Consider the following 15536-nt stretch of genomic DNA (forward strand, 5'->3'; position numbering starts at 1 on the left):
ATGCCTGTTTAAAATGTTTTAAATGAAGATGCTGAATATTAATTAATTCACCCATTCAATACCTGATAACTAGATTTTGATATTGTGACAGTGCTCATTCAATCAAAAGCTCCTCTCTTCTTTTTTTTCAATCTTACTAATTTGCTTATAAAAGTACATTTATTGTTTAGGATGAAAACAAGACAAAAAAAAACATTTTGTTGCACAATATCATCTTAAAATCCTATGTTTTCAAAAACTTAAGATCCAAATAATCCAATAAAGGCCCAGCTTAAACCGCGTTAAGATAGCACTGAATTAAGTAATGAGAATTGCTTTAAAACTTTTATTTTTTTTTAACTTTCCATTATTGGTTTTTTTGTCTTTATCTATTACGTTTCCATGATGATATGGAATTAGTATATCCTTTGCTTTGGAAACAAGACCCTAGATGAATGATAATTAATGGGCCTCAAAGATTATTAAGAGAAACAATGAAAAGACAAATGAATAAATGTAAGTTTTTTTTAATGAAACGATTAAAAAAATAGAAAGAAAAAAAAAATTTTAAATAAAACCATATATAGTTTATTATTCTTCATTTCAAGTCATCTTCAGCCCTATTTGCTCAACTTTTAGTAAGCAGTATTGACACATTGATGATTTTGTGGCTTGCCAGTTAAGCAAAGGTGACTATATTTGTAACAATCACCATTCAATTATAAGAAAAAAAGACATACTGGGGAATATCATATTTCTAAAATACTTGACCATATTTAACTCAATCTTTTAAATAATTGCTAATCTCTAAGTTATAATGTATATTTGAATCAATATGTTTTGCCTCAACTGCTACTAATCTTTCAGTCGACTCACACAAACATCCACAAACTATCCAAAAGTACATTTTCAGTGGTCACAACAAAAAAAAAAAATCTCTCTATTAAATGAGTTTATCCAATTAGAATTCTAGAAAATTAAAAAAAAGTCCTTAGACTCAAAATAAGCAGCAATCTTTTAACCGTTTTTTTTTTTAATTCTCTAAAAACGGTTCCCATTTCCAGCCATGCATTTCCACAAAGAAGTCAACCATTTCTAGACTTTAAAATATTTTGGGGTACCCCGTTGCATTTTCTCTTTTTCTTCCCTTTTCCCCCCTCTTTCTCCCCCTTTTTTGTTTTCTTATTTGGAAATTTACTAGAGACTAAGCGAGGCTGGAAGTTGTATTGAATGAACTGTGGCTCCATTCTACTGGTCTACAATTATTGTTTCTTTGTTTGTCTAAATGTCCCAAAGAAAAAAATTCTGGTTTTTTTTTTCTTGCATTATAAATTTTCTTTTCCTATTTATTTTTTTACCAAAAATCTTTTTTCCTTTCTTCTTCTACACACTTATTATAAAAGGTTTACAATTCCTCTCATTTTCTAATAAAATTATTGAAAAAAAAAAACTCAATTATAATTAAATATTTTTTATAATTATAATTAAATATTCCCTTTTTTTTATTTTTTTTTACTCCATATTTCATTTAATTATACAAATTTCCCTTTCTGCTCATTCTTATGGTGTGAATATAACACCCAATGTTGGCAACTTATAGCCAACCCATGAGACCCTTTTTTATGGGACTTTATTACTATAACAACCGTTTTAAATTATCGGAAACTCAGAAACGGATATATCCGTTTATTTTGACTGGTGTTTGTTATATGGTAAGTCGTTTTCACACTTTTCTTGTTTATGGTTCTAATTAATTTATTTCAGTCACACTTTCTTTTCTACAGCTTTCATTTACACGTGTGTTCTTGCTTTCTACTTTTTTTAATCTGGTATGTTTATTTCCTATTTTTTTAGTTCCATTATTTTTTTTTTCTGATCCTTGTTTCTAAAGTCCTACGGTCTTCCCAATCAATTGAATGAATCTTCCTTTTGTTGTCTTAATAAGTCACTCTGAATATTTTAACGGTTTCTGACTAAACGTTAAAGTTATTTTTTATATTCGATAACCTTTGACTTTAATTTCAATTTCAATTTAAATTTAAAAGGTTTAACTTTGTTAAAGTCTGTTTTGGGCTTATTTCTTTTTTTTTTTTTTGTTATTGATTTAATACTTTTAGAAGCCTCTTGTCTTATTTCTTTCTTCTTTTTATGGTCAATATCTCTTCTTTTTATAAGACTCTTCGAGTCTTTAAAATGCTTAAATGTTCCGGAAATGAGTGGGCCTTTGATTTCCTCGTGTTTCTTTCCACCATTTTCTTTTGTTTCTTTTCCTTTTCAATAGGTCATGATCATGACCATTCTATACTCTATGATGGCCTATAAAACATGAGCACATTTGGCTAACAAGCCACCTTTTGTGTTTCTATCAATCTTTTCTAATCAACTTTAAGCCACCTTTTTTTTCGAATAATTTTTGGGAAGTTTTTGGTTCTAATTAACGGCCACAGCAGCCACAGCAGCCACATATCAAAGCAGAGATCAGATGAAAATACCATTGAACGCCACAGCAGTAAAAGTGTTGAATGTTAAAGGGGAAAAAAGGATGTTAAAAAAAAAGCCACCATATTATTCTTGGGCATTGAAAGCCACAGATCAAGAATTGTTCTAATACCTAAAGCCACAAATATCAATTAAGCAAAAAAAAATTATTACTCAGAGCCACAAGTTTAAAGCCACAGTTGAGTGTAACTCCAAAGTGAATATACCTTGAGCCACAGTTCCAAAGTCACAGTTTCCATTTAAAGCTTTTTTTTGATAGTTTTCATGTGAGATAGTCATTGGTTTGTATTAAAAAAGTCCGATACTTAAAGCCACAGTTTTTAAAGCCACAATGTCAAGTAGATGAAAGCAGAAATCAAAACCATGACTTGAAGCCACGATGTTAAAGTATGAAAAGAATCTTAAACACATTATAAGCCACAAAAGAACAAAAGAGAAAGGTTGAAAATAAAACTATCTAGAGCTACCATGTTGAAGCCACAATTCTATTTACAAAATACCATTAATGATAATGTGAAGAAAAAGCCACAATAACCCTTGAATAAAAACAAAAGGAGGAAAAGCCACACTATTTGGATGATTTATTACATTAATGCTTTTGAAAGTTAGAGAAATAGTTGAATTGGTATTGTTATTCCAAAGCCATTATAGTCAATGCTGCTTGTGCTATTGCAAGCCACGGGTCCAAGTTGGAAAGAAATGATACCCAAAGCCACAATTTTCTTAAAACATACTGGATTTGTGAAAGAGACGCCACAAGAAGAGGAAGAATATTTAGTTTATAGTGGAGGCAAATGAGATTCTCAAAGCCACAAAATAAAAGACATTTGGAAATTTTGATGCCGTGGGAAAGCCACAATGGAAATAATTATTTAAAGTGTTTGTTCAAAGCCACAGTTGATGAGATTGTATTTGAGGGATTGAAAAGCATTGATTGTATTGAAAGCCATAATAATATTACAATGAAAAAGAAAGTACTCAAAGCCACAAAGTTAAAGTTAATTGCCATTCGAAGCCACATTTAGGGAGGAAATATGAAAGAGTGCGGGGCAAAGACAATACCCAAGGCCACATTGATTGTATGTTTATTTCAAATACAAGTCAAAGCAAAAAAAAAAAAAAAGCCACAAGTTTGACGGCATTTGATTAAGATGAAAGCCACAATTTAGCAAATGTTTTGTTTAATAAAAAGCAATTACAATACCAAACGCCACAGAGTGTGGAAGCAATAATGCCAGGTGAAAGCCTCTTGCGGCACCAGAACGCCACAAATTTAGAGAGATGGCCATTTTAAAGAAGATATTTTTTTTATTGTTTCTCTTTTTTTTAGTAATTTACTTTGGTTGAACGCCACATTTTTCTTTTAATACAGAATGGAATCTAAAAGAGGCCAAGCGATTTAAAGATTTGAAGCCACAATCTTCAAGCCACAGCTTAAAAGGTCAGGTCATGCCGGAGAGTGGAGTCATTGGGGTTAATAGTGGTTGTCACATAAAGCCACTTTGACCAAGAGAGTGTGTGTGTGAAAAAAAAATTACGCTACGGTGATTTAATGTTTTTTTTTTTTTTTTCCACGTGAAAGAGCTCTCATTAACAAGTTTCTTACAGATTCCACAAAGAAATGGAAAAAAGGATTAGAGAATGGATGGATAATTTGTTGAATAAAATGGAAATGAAAATGGAATGGAAATAAAATGAGCAAAAAGTTTGAGAAATGAGAGATTCCAAGAAAAAAAAAAGGGGGGGCGAATAGGTGGACGCCACGGCACAAAAGGAAAGGAAAGAAAAAAAAAGAAAAAAAAAGGTCTGAAAAGGACAATGTAATTTTAAGCCACAAGTTTATTTCGTTTTTAAAAAAAAAAAAAAAGGAAATTTAAGCAGAAAGAAAAGGCAATCTGAGTGAGTTTTTCAATGCTTTGTTTTGTTGGGGAGTTTGTTTTTTTCCTTGAAAGAGACTTTTATTTACAGATTGTTTTGTATTGTATAGGTCTAAGGTCCCTCAAATTTTTAGTGTGGAAGCCCTTTTTTTTCCCTCACCCAAACTGAAATGCCCATAGTTGAAAATCTATTAGAATTCCCAAAGTTTTTGTTTTATAACCAGTTTTTTTTTTTTTTTCAATGACATTTTTTTAATGACATTTTCTAGAATTTTAAAAAAAAAAATAAGCACGAAAGCTTCTATGCATTGATTAGCTATCATGATAAGTTAAAATCGGTGGCTATCGATGGTTTGCGCCACAAGTTTTGCGCCACAAAGACTGGAGATTTCAGTTTCTTAAAGGCAATTTTGTGGCGTATCAAAGCCGAGTGCGCCACAACAAAAAAAAATTGAAGGCAATTCAATTCTATTCAACAGAAAAAATTTCACACGGCACTTTTAACTGCTCTAATTTTTTGTTTATTTGCGTCATTTTAGATATAAAAAAAAACTTCTTTATTGGATTTTTAAGGAAGCCACGTTTAACAGGTGTCGAGGAGGCCATCAAGCCACATTTATTTTATGGTGCGGCTATAGTCAAGCCACAATTCTTTGAGTTTAAACGGTTGGCTACGCCACAAACTCATACGCCACTTAAGTCTTTTGTTTTTTAAAAGTTTTAAAAGTTTTAAAGGTTGTAAAAGTTGCTCTGATTATAATAAAAAAAAAAGTATATAAAGATACAAATTTTCCTTGTCTTTTATTTATACTTTAAGTTAATCAAAAGCCCTCAACTATTGTTCTTTCCTTATGCCTTCTCATCACCCCAGAATTAATACTCCAATATCAACTATATACAATAATCTATCGAATCAAGTTAGGAGTACTGTCTAAATGCTTGAACTAAATCATCAATAAGATCCTGCGTATCTTCAACCCCAATCGAAAACCGAAGCAGAGTTCGTTGGACGTTACGATCAGACATGGCTCGCCACTCTATGAGCGACTCAACTCCACCTAACGATGTAGCGTGGTGGAAAAGAGTAACCTTTGACGGCAATGTTTTTGCAATTTCTTCATTGGCAACATCAATGGAAAATATAGGTCCACCACCAAGAGGCAACTGTTTTTGTATAAAAACATCCTTTTCAGGTTCCTCCAAAATTTGTACCGACGCATGATAAATCTTCTTAATTACGGGGAAATTGGCTTGGTTTTTGTAAAAGTACTCAACAATGGCGTTGGCGCTGTCTGCTTGGATCTTGATGCGATAAGAATATGTGCGGAGAGAACGTAGTAAAAGCCAAGACTCAAGCGAAGCAGTGATAGTTCCAATGTAGTTACGATCAGCCTTGAGCGCTGTCTCGAATTTAGAGTTTTTGGTGACTAATACACCAGCAAGCAAGTCTGAGTGACCACCAAAGTACTTTGTGGCTGAGTGTATAACAAGATCAGCCCCCCATTTAAACGGGTCCTGGAGTGGTGGAGGGGCTAGTGTAGAGTCCACGAGCAGAAACGCATTTCTATCGTGTGCTATTTTGGCATAGTGAGCGATGTCCAGTGCATGTCCCGTAGGATTTACTGGAGTTTCAAGATGAATCACGTCGCCTGGTTGCAACAGCTCTGGAGTTGAATCGAGTGGGTGGACCTTGACTCCATAGTTGCGCTGCAGAATATGCAAAATGTCATGGCCACCCTGGTACCCATTACCTATAAACACATTACGAGGGTTATAATGGATCATTGCAGCGTGGAATGCCGATGCCCCCGAGGAATATACTATGGCATGGCCGCCTGTAATTTGGGAGAGCACGGCTTCAACTCTTGTGGAGACGGGTTGTGCGTACCGGGAGTAAGTATGTGGAACACTTGTGTGAGAAAGCTCACCAGATTCCAGTGCACTGAAAAGATCGGTTTCTGTTTGGAGATCCTGAGGGTTGGATGGGTAACGGAAGGTAGTTGAAACGTGGAGAGGTGGAGCGATATCGGAGGTGGCAGCCAGCATGTCATCTGCATGGACTTGGAGAGATGCCATTGCGAGATTTGTGGGGGGCATTTTTTTTTTTTTTTTTTGAGAGTAGACAATTAAAGTGATGATAGATACCTGGAATAAAAAGAATGAAATTGATGGATTTGAGATACCAAAAAATGAAATTAAAAGAATTTTAGAGAAATTTTTTACAGGAATTGAGGTTTGTTTTATATGAATTTTGATGGTTTTTGAATACACCCCGGTCCGCTGATAAACCAGAGGCTATCAGGACGCGGACAGATTCCCATAGGGGTGTTTTTCTACAGAGGCTGATAGATTTCCAATATCGAAAAGGCTTGTGGCGCAGACAGATTCCCATAGGGGTAAAAAAAATATTTTAAAAAAGAGAAAAAAAACAAAGTGGATTTGAAATCATATACGATAAGAAGATGCGATTGAATTTTTGATACCCGGAAAGTTAGATAAGAAAATTTGAAAAAAAAAAAAGGGGGGGATTGAGAATGAGATGAAAAATCAAATAAGCCTTAAAGACAATTGGTTTATCGCATACAGAAACTTATTTATTAATGAAAAAAAAGGCTGATTGTTAAAAATCAAAATTGAAATTTAATATGAAAATGAGAGTTATTTACAAGTTGATGAAAATATTTGAACATTTTACAAGTGCTGGACAAAAAAAGAAAAAAAAGAAAAAATTAAACGATTAAATTAATACTTTATTTATTTCTCAAGTTCTTCTAGATTTAGATTTCATCTAGATTAATTTCATATATATGACTATATATATATTCATTCATTACATTTGAATCCGGTGTATTTTTGAGAATTCAATGAAAATTAAATGTTTTTTTTTTTCCTTTTTAATAGCCCACTATATTATTTAGTCAAACAAACAATCTCCACAAGCTTCACTTAAGAAAATTTCACTGTTTTCTTCAATTGACAAAGGTTTGTGGCGCATTTAAAGTAAACTAAAAAAAAACTAAGCCACGCCGTTTTTTTTTTTGTTTGTTTTCTTTGTATATATAAAAAGGGGAAAGAGATGGGTCTAAAGATTAAGGGGTTCATGATATATAACACTGAACATGCATAAATAAATTGCAAGATTTTTGCATGGCTGATTCATTTTTTTTTAACCCCCCCCTTCTCTTCCCTCCAATTCCTTTAAATCTAAAATAATAAAAATAAAAACATTTATTTCATATAATCAAAAACCTTAAAGTCCTTGTTCTACCAAAACTTCAATCAATCTATCTATAAATCTATACATCTAATTGTACTGGTTAAAGGCCTGGGAAAGATCATTGATAAGATCCTGGGTATCTTCAACACCAACCGAGATTCTCAAAAGTGTGCGCTGGATAGTAGGGTCCGACATGGCACGCCATTCAATAAGCGACTCAACACCACCGAGAGAGGTTGCATGGTGGAACAAAGAAGTCTTTGAGGGTAAAGTTTTAGCAATTTCCTCATCGGCAACTTCAATTGAAAACACAGGGCCGCCACCCAGAGGCAATTGTTCCTTAATAAAGGCAACCTTCTCCTGATCTTCATCAAGAACCTGTACAGAAGAATGGTAAATCTTCTTAAGCACGGGGAACTTGGCTCTATTTTCGTAAAAGTACTTAACAATGGCGTTGGCGCTCTCAGCCTGGATCTTAATACGGTAAGAGTATGTGCGGAGTGAACGTAACAAAAGCCAAGACTCAAGCGAAGCAGTGATAGTGCCTATGTAATTACGGTCAGCCTTAAGAGTAGTCTCGACCTTGGGGTCTTTGGTGACCAATACACCAGCAAGCAAGTCTGAGTGACCGCCAAAGTACTTTGTGGCCGAGTGCATGACAAGGTCAGCCCCCCACTTGAAGGGGTCCTGAAGGGGTGGGGGTGCAAATGTGGCGTCAATTACGAGAAAAGCCTTACGGTCGTGAGCGATTTTGGCGTAATGTGTGATATCAAAGGCCAATCCTGTAGGATTGACTGGAGTTTCAAGGTGGATCACGTCACCTGGCTGAAGAATCTCAGGGTCTGCGTCGAGGGAGTGGATTTTTGTTCCATTGTTGCGTTCAAGAATGTGCAAAATGCCGTGACAGCCGTGGTACCCGTCGCCAATGAAGACGTTTTTAGGGTTATAATAAATCATGGCTGCATGGAATGCTGAGAGCCCTGAGGAGTAGAGCACAGCGTGGCCGCCAATGATTTTGGACAAAACAGCTTCCGCACGAGATGACACGGGCTGTGTGTAGCGCGAGTAAATGTGCGGAATGTCATTGTGTGAAAGCTCACCGGCATCAAGAGCACTGAATAAGTCACCTGCGGTTTGCAGGTCTGCTGGGTTTGAAGGGTAGCGGAAGGTGGTTGAGACGTGAAGTGGAGCAGCAACGTCGGAGGTGACGGCAAGATCGTCATCTGCATGAACCTGGAGAGATGCAATGGAGAGGTTTTCAGGGAGAGGCGACATGGTATCAGAAGGATTGTATTTTTGTCCTTTTTTTTTTTTTTTTTTTAGATTTTCGCAACAAGAATTGGACAGGTTGGCGGTTAAAGACTGGAGGAGTTTTTTTTTTTTTAAATTTTTTGAAATTTGGAGGAAGAGAATTTTGGAGAAATTGAGTCGTTTTTATACTTTTGAGCGGGTCAGCTGACAAAACGTCATTTGGACATTTTGAGCGGGAAATTTCCCAAATTGGAAATTTAAAATAAAAAAGAAAAAAAAACCGTTTGAAAAAGTACCTTCTGCGGTTAAATTTACATCCCCCTTTGATAATTATTAAGAAATAAGTTTAAAAAATTTAATCATTATATTCATTTTTTTTCATTTATATATTTTTATTATAACTTTTTTTCAAAAGAACCAGCTTCTTATAAAAAAATTTTTTTTTCCTATCAAAAATCAATCATCTTACAGTTGGAAAACCTTCTCAACAACATCGACAAAAATGTCAGCGTGCTTTTCTTCAAAGACAAGAGCAGGGCGCAGACGAACAGACTTGGGGCCACAGCCACCGCAGTTGACACCGTTAGTTCTCAAAGCCTTGAGGAAAGAGTCGCGGACCTCAGGGGACTCCATGTCCCAGGCAATGAAGGTACCCTTACCACGGAGGTTCTGAATCTTGGTGGGGAACTTGGTGGAAAGAGCCTCGAGCTTGCCAATGAGGTACTCACCGACCTGGGCAGTGCGGGCAACAAGGTCGTTGGCAACAATCTCCTTGTAGATGGCACGGGCAATGATGGCCTTGGATGGGTCACCGCACCAAGTGTTGAACTGACGGTAAGGAAGGTTGGGAACAATCTTGGGCTCAGAAAAGTAGTAACCAGCAGCCTGGAACTTCTTAGAGAAGGTGACGATATCGGGAGCATCAGTCAAGTTCCAGTACTCGTGGGCCCAGAACTTACCAGTGGCACCAACACCAGTCTGGACTTCATCGACAATGAAGAGAACATTGAGCTTCTTGGTCAAGTCACGGAGACCCTGGCCAAAGTAGGGAGAGGTGTGGTTATCACCACCCTCAGATTGGATGGGCTCGATAATAACGGCAGCAACGGGGTTGGGCCAAGTCTTAATGAGGCGCTCAACCTCAGCAAGGCAGCGGTCTTCCTCAGCACGGTTCTCCTCAGCGTACTTGTCAAGGGGGTACTTGAGGACTGGGAAGGGAGCCTTGGGCCAGTTGAACGAGGGGATATCGAGCTTGTGGATAGGCTTTGAGCGGGTAGTAGAGAGAGAGCCAAAGAGACGGCCGTGGAAAGCAGTCTCAAAGGAAAGAATAGAGAGATCAGGGCAACCAGGCTTGGAGTTGACCATGCAGGACTCGAGCTCTTCAGAAGAGAAGTCAGCATCAAAGCCACGTTCCTGAGCACGCTTGTACATAAAGGCAGCCTTGAAAGCGGTTTCATTGGCGCCAGAGCCAGAAAGGTCGGTCCAGACCTTGTCGAGGCCAGGAGGGGCAGCGGCAAGAATACCGTCAGCGAGAATCTCAGCATAGTCGCTAGAGGGGAAGTTACCGAGAGCGGGTCTGTTGGCAAGGGAAATGGCCATTTCAGGGGAAGTGGCAGCCTTGAGAACGGCGGGGTTGTTGTAGCCGAGAGCAATAGAAGAAATCTGGGCATAAAGGTCAAGGAGCTCATTGCCATCAACGTCGACAATGTAGTTTCCGAGAGACTTGTAGTAGTCAGCGACAAAGTAGGCAGCACGAGTGTCAAAGACCTTGGTGAGCTTCTCAATGGCCTTAGCGTTTTCAGGGCCAGGGACGGTGGCAGAGACAATCTTGGGAGCAACGGGCTCTTCAGGGTAGTAAGTCTCAGCGACAGAAGCGAGGGATCTAGAGCCGGAGACGGCAGCACCGACGGTAGACTTGATGGCAGAGCCAATGGGGCGAGCCACAGTTGAGGGGCGGACTTGCTTGATCATTTAGAATGTGTGTGTGTGTGTGTATGAGGATTGGAAAGATGGATATATAAGATGAAAAGATGGATAGAGAGATATAGATAGAAAAGAATAAAAAAAAAAAAAAAAAAAAAAAAGAGAATTGAAGATTGAGGGAAGTACAGTTGTTTAAATAGTTTTTTTTTTTTTTTTGGTTTAAAAGAGGGATTTGAATGGAAAAAATAAAAAGAGATATATAAGCGCAAAAATGGGCAGATTGAAAGAGAATAGCAGCAGCAGTAATAGTGACTAGTCAGCGGTTATAAAAAAAAAAACAAAAAAATACACATTTGGCATTTTCAATCGGGCAAGTTGGAAGGTGTTTTTTTTTTTTTTTATTTGTTTTATTTTGGCTGGCAGACTAGCAGACTGGCTGACAGACTGGCCAGTTGGGCGGTTGTGTAGACCAAAAGAGGTTGAGTGTGTGGAGAGTCAGCCGTGCGACTAAAGAAACGCGCCAAATTGTTGCTGTTGTTGAAAGATATTTTTTTTATTTATTATTAGAAAAAATATTGAAATAGCCGCCATTTAAAACAAAGAAAGAAATGGAATATTTTTTTTAACCGCTGAGTTGTTGTTTAGTACTATATTAAGTTACTTTTAACTATTGAAGTACTTTAATATAAAATTATTTGGATGGTCGCTTATTATAATATATTATCTATAGTATATTAAATAAAGATAATAAATTTAATAATACTACGGCGGGTATTATGAGATTTTTAGATTTTGGATTTTGAGATTTTTTTTATGAAAAGAGTCAATTTCAATTATAATTATTATTATAATTATAATATTAATATTAATGAAGTTTATTACAATTGAAAAAAAAAAAAAAAAATTAATTTAACAAAAAATAAAGAAAATGAAAAGGAAAAGGAAATTTAGCAGATTAGAAAAGACAATCCATCAGCGGGAAAATCCTTTTTTTTTTTTAGTTTTTTTTTTTATTTTTTACTATTGTTCTTAGTTTTATTTAAAGATTGTCTTCTCTAATCTGCTATATTTCCTTTTCATTATATCTAAGATATATATATATAATTAGATTAAAAATAAAAAATGCTCTTAAAGATTTGAACTTCTTCTTTTCTTCTTCTTCATAAGTTAATCAAAATTTCATCTATATATAATTATAACTTTTGGTTAACTAAAAAAAAACCGCTCATGGACCTTCTTATTTTGCTTATCTTTTATTTATTTTTTTAAAAATATATTTGGCTGGTTGGCTACGTTGTTTATTTTTTACGTTAAACCTACTCTGTTGCAACGGCTATTTGGATGGCGCATATATTTATATTTATATAAACATAAATTTAGATTTATTCAAATATACAAGTTATTTATTATTCTTATTCTTCTATCTAACGGTTTATCCGCCCTTAAAAAAGAAAAAAAAAAAAAAAACGGCTCTTAAATCGAGATGACTCTTAGAAATAGTGGGGGTAATACCAATATTTATTTTATCTAAACAAAAAAAAAAAAAAAAAAGAAAACCCCCAGTATAAAATAAGATATCTTTTTAATTTCCTCTTTGGGATATTTTAAATATCACGTGATAAACGCGAAATAGTACGCGTCCAAGACTCAAATATTCATATCAGACCAAAAGATACTCAGAAAACTTTAATTTTTATTATTAATTTTTTTTTTTTGTGCACTACCACCACCTTCTTTTATTTACTTTTTTAATTAAAAACCTCCACCAACAAAAAAAAAAAATATAACATTCAACAACTTTCTTCTAATTTTTTATTTATTTAATTTTTTTTTTTTTTAAATATACTCAAAACGCGACTTTCTTTTTTAGCAACTTATAAGAACACTCGCCATGTTCTACTCAGAAAACCTCCTGAGCAATGATGGGCCTCTCGCCCAAGTTTGGCTCGCTGCTAACATGGAAAAAAAAGTCACACGCCAACAGTTTATCAAAACTGACATCTCAACTTCAGTCCATGCTATTGTCGATAGCTCAGGTGTCCCCCTAGCTCTTCGTCTCTCAGGACAACTCCTCCTAGGTGTCGTCCGTATCTACAATAAAAAGGCTTCATATCTTGCAGAAGACTGTAAAGAAATTCTCCTCAAACTTCGCATGGCTTTCCGACCAGGAAATGTCGATATGGACCAAGACACTGTCGCCGTCGCTAAGACACAAACCCTTACACTCCAAAACAAAGTCACCGATCTCGACCTACTGCTCTTACCTGATCCCAATTTTGATTTTGACCAGGATTTCGTTGGAAGCTCTCTCATGGGTCGTAGAAATGTCGACGAAGAAGGTACAAGTCTTCTCATCTCGTCCCAAGTCGCGTCTCAACGCAGAGACATTACCCTAGCTGATATGGATGATACCGTGGATGTTGGTCGTGGACGCGCAAAAAACGATTTGGATGATTTGGACGATAACCAGGACTTGGATCTGGGATTAAATTTTGACGAAGAAGTCGAAGAAAAGGGTACTACCGGATTGGATCTCGACCTTGAAGGATTATCACCTGTCCCCGGTGCTGAAGAAGAGGGAGAAGAAGGAGAAGGAGAAGAAGAAGGTTATGATATGGGTACTATGCCTGATATCCAACATGATGAACATGATCAAGAAGAACTCGACTCAGAAGTGCTTAAAAAACGTCGCGAAGCTTTTGAAAAGCAAATTGCTGCCGCTGGCTTAGAAGACGAAGATGTTGAACTTGGTTTGTCTGCCCCCCCACAAAGACCCGAAGGCGAAGACATTGAAGCTGCCGGAGAAGTTGCCTTTAAGGATGTCGATGTGGACATGCCTGATGTGGAACATCCTATTACAGGCCCCACTGATGCAAATGCCGACTTTGAAATGCCCCTATCACCTTCTGGCCCAGCAACCCCACCCCAAACATCAGCCAATCTCTTGGGAAATATTCAAATTGCCGGCGAAGAAGAACAAGGTGAAGAACCAGCAATGTCCCTTATTGAGGGCGAGGGAAAGGCTGATGATGAAGTGAGCATTATGACTTCACAAATGCATCACCAACAACTCCAAAATGAACTCCAACAACAACAAAGACAACGGCGGCGGCCCCAAGGCCCTCGCCATGCACACATTGATCGGATGACAGAGATGGAGACATCCAGCTTACAAATGCAACAAAATAGAGAAAGTATTATTCGAACCGATCGCCGAATGCTACCAGCCGATCCGGCCATGTTTTCTCTACTGGCTCTTGCAAATGATCAGACAAGATTTCTCCAGGCCATGTTCCAATCTTCTCCTAGACAACACCCAGAGATTGCGCGACTGATTGCGCCGGACTATGTGAGCCAAATGATGAAACGCAAGCGGTCGCTGAGCGATGTTGGCGGGCCACAAGAGGAAGAGCGGAGAGCAGAGTCAGAGGAAGGATCTAAGTCACCGGAGGTGCGGGCACCGAGTGTCGGGGAGCTTGATTTGGACTTGGAAGGCATTGTTGTACCGCCTTTGGAGCAGGATGAGAGTAGTGAGGAGGAAGAGGCTCGTGGAGAGGATATGGGGGGTATGGATTTTGGGGTTGAAGAGGGTAGAGAAGAACCTGAAGTAAGCGAGGAAGTTCTTGCGAAGCGTCGGGAGGCGTTTCAAAAGCAAATAGAAGCTGCTGGAATTGAGGAAGATGAGGAGGAGCAGGTTGGTGGAACCATTGCTGCCAAATTACCCGAGGAAGAATTAGCAGAAGAAGAAGAGGAAGAAGGAGGGGCTGGAAAGGAAGAAGGCTTTGGAGCACCGTCTCCACGGGAAGAAGAAGAAGAAGAAGAAAAGGAATTAAAAGAAGAGGAAGAAGAAGAGGAGGAAGAAATTCCTCTTGCAATGCCAGCCGAAGAAGAAGAAGGTAGTGTATTTTATGGAGCATCTTCATCTGCAGCAGCATCAGGAGTTTCACAGTACACAATCAAGGCCGCACAAATGATTCGACAGCACATTCCTGAGGAAGTCCATGTAGATGGGCAAGCGACTCAGGGGGGATCAATTGATTTTGATGGGATGCTAGGGTCATCTGCCAGCAAATCCACGCGGGTCAAGATGTTTTTCGAGGTACTTGTATTGGCAACTAAGGATGCCATTAAGGTGAAACAGGAGCATGCATTTGGGGAGATTAAGATTACAGCAAAGCGACACCTGTACGATGATATTTGGAATGAAGAGAAGGATGGGGATAGAGCGACTACAAGAGAAGATACACCGGCTGATGATGATGCAGGTGGTGTTGGTGGTGAAGATGTTGAATTTTTAGGTGGAGAGCCTGTGGAGGGGCCTATTGAAGTTTAAATGACTTATAAAAAAAATGTTTTTTTTTTGTTATTGTGATATTATATGAACTTTATTAAGAATTAAAGACTTTTTATTTATTTTATTAATTTATTTTTATAACCAACATTTAATAGTTTTGCAATTGAGAGAGAGAAAAAAAAAATAAGGAATGTTTAATATTTAAAATGTTATGTTTACAAAATATTATTATTATTATTATTATAAGAGGAAAAGGAGGGGGAGGGAAAGAAAAGTCACTTAAGTTGAAGATGGAAGGAAATGTTTGTTTTGAGATTCAACGGTTTTTGTTTGAAAAGAATTTTTTAACGATATAAAAAAAATATAAAAAAAAATAAAAAATTTTGAAACAAATTTGTAAACAAAATTTGTTTTGACAATTGAAGAAATGAACTAAAGTTAGTTAACTAAACTTGTTTCTTTTAAAAGGAAAGTTTCTAAAGACCAAAATAATAAT

General features: G+C 36.9%; 4 protein-coding genes across 4 annotated transcripts; 1 reads left to right on the top strand and 3 right to left on the bottom strand.

Annotated features, from left to right (window-relative positions):
- Positions 1 to 5273: 5273 nt before the first annotated feature.
- SAPINGB_P005170 (uncharacterized protein) lies at positions 5274 to 6452 on the bottom strand (the record flags this gene model as incomplete). Its single annotated transcript, XM_031999885.1, has 1 exon — positions 5274 to 6452. One exon carries the CDS (start codon positions 6450 to 6452, stop codon positions 5274 to 5276), a length of 1179 nt encoding a protein of 392 aa, XP_031855776.1.
- A 1207-nt stretch (positions 6453 to 7659) lies between these two features.
- Positions 7660 to 8847, bottom strand: SAPINGB_P005171 (uncharacterized protein; the record flags this gene model as incomplete). The annotated part of the gene is made up of 1 exon (XM_031999886.1): positions 7660 to 8847. The coding sequence occupies one exon, from the start codon at positions 8845 to 8847 to the stop codon at positions 7660 to 7662; it is 1188 nt and encodes a 395-aa protein (XP_031855777.1).
- Positions 8848 to 9288: 441 nt separating this feature from the next.
- SAPINGB_P005172 (uncharacterized protein) lies at positions 9289 to 10794 on the bottom strand (the record flags this gene model as incomplete). The annotated part of the gene is made up of 1 exon (XM_031999887.1): positions 9289 to 10794. One exon carries the CDS (start codon positions 10792 to 10794, stop codon positions 9289 to 9291), a length of 1506 nt encoding a protein of 501 aa, XP_031855778.1.
- A 1843-nt stretch (positions 10795 to 12637) lies between these two features.
- On the top strand, positions 12638 to 15079 carry SAPINGB_P005173 (uncharacterized protein; the record flags this gene model as incomplete). Its single annotated transcript, XM_031999888.1, has 1 exon — positions 12638 to 15079. One exon carries the CDS (start codon positions 12638 to 12640, stop codon positions 15077 to 15079), a length of 2442 nt encoding a protein of 813 aa, XP_031855779.1.
- Between the last annotated feature and the right edge of the window lie 457 nt (positions 15080 to 15536).

The sequence above is a fragment of the Magnusiomyces paraingens genome (assembly GCF_902498895.1).
Source record: "Magnusiomyces paraingens strain CBS 517.90 genome assembly, contig: contig4, whole genome shotgun sequence".
NCBI classification, from domain to species: Eukaryota; Fungi; Ascomycota; class Dipodascomycetes; order Dipodascales; family Dipodascaceae; genus Magnusiomyces; species Magnusiomyces paraingens.